Raw genomic sequence first — 3,358 nt, 5'->3', positions numbered from 1 at the left:
TTCCTCCTGCTCAGAGACTGCTAGCTTCCAACCACTAGTGGTGGGCACAGGGCCCGGACACTGCTGGACTCTGTGCCACCCCCTCCCTGGCAGGACGAAGCTCTGCCCGTGGTCCTGGTGGGCGTGTTCATCGAGCAGCCCACGCCCTTCCTCTCCCTCTTCTTCCGGCGGCTCCTGCGCCTCCGCTACCCCCAGAAGCAGATTCGGCTCTTCATCCACAACCATGTGAGTCGGTCAGGGAGTGACGGGCCTTGGGATAGCCGGGCCAAGTGCAGGAGGGTGGGATCTGTGTCCCAAATCCTTAGGAGCACTCAGAATTAGAGTGCCTGGGTTTGTTCCAACATCACTGCTTTCACTGGCTGTGTGGCCATAGTCAGATACTTCTGTTTCCATTTTCCCATCTGTTAAATACGGGCAGCAGTGCCAACCGCGTAGCACGGTCACAGGGGTAGCAAGTTGATGCTTGAAGCACTTAGAGAGTGCCTGATGCACAGTCACGGCTTAGAGCGACTGCTGTTCTCTCTGTTAGCCTCACTACCCCAAGGAAGGGACTATTGGCACCAGGCTTATGCATTGGGCTGCTAACCGCAAGGTTGGTGGTTCAAACCTACCGACCGCTTCACGGGAGAAAGATGATGCTGTCTCCTCAGAAACGTTAGACAGTGTCGCTCTGAGTTGGATCAGCTGATGGCAGGGGGTTGGTTGGATTTTCGAATCAGTGGCAGTGGTGGCTCCGTATTGGAACTTCACGTGCGTGAGACCCTGGGATTTTGCAGCTGGTGCGTATGGCCGGGCATAGCTCCCACCTGTCTGTGAGTGGAGGCTGCTGTGTAGGAAGCTGAGCAGCGTTTAGCAGAGGGCTGGGAAGAAAGATCTGGCGGTCTTCTATCAAAAACCAGCCAGTAAAACCCAATGGACCGAGCGGCCCCAGGGAACAGAGGTCCCTGGGCATCGAGGGTGGCTAACAACAGGATTGCCAAGTCAATTCTCATCTTGAGGGCCTTGTTGGGGTGGGGACGGGCTAGGATTCAGCCCCCAGCCCCGTTTCCTGCCTTTCCCCCTTAACCAGAAGAAGCTTGCCCTTTGCTAAGGTCAGTTTCCCTCCTTGGGATGCTGGGAACATTCTTCAGCCCCTACCCCTTCTTCAAGGCTCCTTGCTGTCCTGGGGTCTGCTCCGCTGCCCCCTCTGGGAGGAAGGTCCTTTCTGAGATCTCTCCAAGGACCCAGCCTCAGCTCACCCCCCTCTGCATGCAGCATGCCACCTGGGCTTGGCCCTGCCCTTGGGAGGCTGCCAGCAGTCCTGCAGACATCAAACCCTGCCCCTGGGACCCTGAACAGTCACCAGGCAGCCCGTCCGTCAGGCCCTGCGGTGTGCTACTTCTAATTCAGGGAGGCCTTGTAGGCCATGAAGCCTAGTTGACCTCCCGCCCTGAGTGAGGACGCTGAAGCTGGGGAAGGGGAAGTGCCTTGCCCAGGTCAGAGGCTAGTCCTGACAGCCAGGGCTCGCTCTGGACGCTGGACCCTGGACCCTGGACCCTGGGTGTGTGCTACCACCTGCTCTGCTCCTCCTGGCCAGGTGTTTCCCAGATCTTCTGGAGTGGTTTTTAATTTGTTTTGAAAAGTTTTTGGGGTTTTTTTAAACTCCTCAAACCGCCCCACCCCTCATTTTTTTGTTTGTGTTTTAAGTGTGTGAAAACACCAGTAACAAAATCTACTCCATCTCTCTACTTTGCACATGTGCAGTCCAGGGGCACTGCTGACCCTCTTCAAGCTGCACGCTCCTCCTTGCCAGCCTTTGCCGCGTCATTGTGCCACATTACCATGCTCCCCCTCTCCCACCGTCAGTAACTACGAGTAACCTCTATCGTCGTCATCCTTACCAGGGGCCACTGAGCCAGTGCCGGCCCATAGCAACCCTGTGCCCAGCAGAACGGAACACTGCCCAGCCCTGGCCAGCCTCCTCACTGACCCCTTGCCCAAGCCCTTGTTGCAGCTGCTCTGTCCGTCTCCTTGAGAGCGTTCCTCTTTTTCACTGTCCCTCCACTGCACCAAGCGTGATGTCCTTCCCTCGCACTTGTCTCTCCTGACAACACGCGCAACGTCTATAAGAAGAAGCCTCTACTGTGCACCTGGCTGTATTTCGTCCAGGAGAGATTGGTCCTTCATGCAGGCTGTGGTACGTGCAGTGTTCTCCAGCACCATACGTCAAAGGCATTGGGTCTTCTTGATTCAGTGTCCAGCTCTCCCAAGCAGAGGAGGCAGTGGAAGAGGCCCTGGCTTGGGTCAGGTGCACCTTAGTCCTCGAAGTAGCGGCCTTGCTCTTCAGTCCTCTAAAGAGGCCTGTGCAGCCGGCTTACCTAATGCAACACGTCTCTGAGCATTGATTGTGAACCCAAGCATGACAAAGTCCTCGACAGCTTCCACCGTGTCTCCACTTATGATGATGCTTCCCACTGGTCAGTTGTGAGGCTTTGCGTCTTCCTTCCGTTGAGCCGTGACCCACACTGAGGAGTGCAGTCCTTGACCTTCATCAGCAGGGGCGTTAGTCCTCCTTGCTCTCAGCCACCTGCATATCCCAGGTTGTTGACAAGCCTTCCTCCGATCCTGATGCCATGTTCTTCCCTATATAATCCAGCGTCTCTGATGATATATAGGACATGGAGAGCTTCCGTATATTTGCTTGGATCATTTTAGTGAGGTCATCTGTTATTGACACCACCCCCCCCACACACAGCGCTGCCCTTTAGTGTGACTGAGGTGTAACTGTAGATATTGCCTCCTCTGGTGACTGACTTGCCTCGCTCTGCACGCTGGTCGTTTCAGTCACGCCGAGGCATGCATTAGGCCTTTGCTTCTCTTCCGGGCTGAGTGGTGGGTCCTGGTGTGTCTGGGTCACGTCTTGTGTATCCACTTCATTTGTCGGGCCATCGAGTTCCTTGTAACTTACAGTGACCCTACAGGACGGCCCCCCGTGGTTTCCCACGTTGCCATCTTTATGGGTGGTAACCCGGTGGCATGAGTGGGTCACACACTGGGTTGCTAAACGCAAAGTCAACAGTTCAAAACTGCCAGCCGCTCCACAGGAGAGAGATGAAGCTTTCTACTCCCTGAGGAGTCAGTCTCGGAGACCCATTGGTGCAGTTGTACCCTGTCCTGTAGGGTCACCGCGAGTCAGCATCGCCTCAGCGGCAGTGCGTTGAGGCGAATCAATCTCTGTAGACGCAGACTGACATGCCTTCCTCCTGCTCAGAGACTGCTAGCTTCCAACCACCAGTACTGAAGCCAGCAGCCGAGTACTCTACCCCAAAGCCACCAGGGCTCCTTCGTGGGAGACGCCTCGGCTGCTAAACCAAAAAGC

General features: G+C 55.8%; 1 protein-coding gene across 1 annotated transcript in view; it reads left to right on the top strand.

Moving 5' to 3' along the window:
- PLOD1 (procollagen-lysine,2-oxoglutarate 5-dioxygenase 1) overlaps positions 1 to 3,358 on the top strand; it is a 38,662-nt gene that overhangs the window by 18,282 nt on the left and 17,022 nt on the right. The window contains exon 8 of the mRNA XM_004705425.2: positions 94 to 230. Coding sequence (XP_004705482.1) covers positions 94 to 230 — 137 coding nt within the window. The remainder of the gene's footprint in view (positions 1 to 93; positions 231 to 3,358) is intronic.

This window comes from Echinops telfairi, unplaced genomic scaffold, assembly GCF_000313985.2.
Source record: "Echinops telfairi isolate 266 unplaced genomic scaffold, ASM31398v2 ScPeMD7_7457;HRSCAF=8495, whole genome shotgun sequence".
Classification (NCBI taxonomy): Eukaryota; Metazoa; Chordata; class Mammalia; order Afrosoricida; family Tenrecidae; genus Echinops; species Echinops telfairi.
This window is presented reverse-complemented; position numbering and strand designations above follow the sequence as displayed.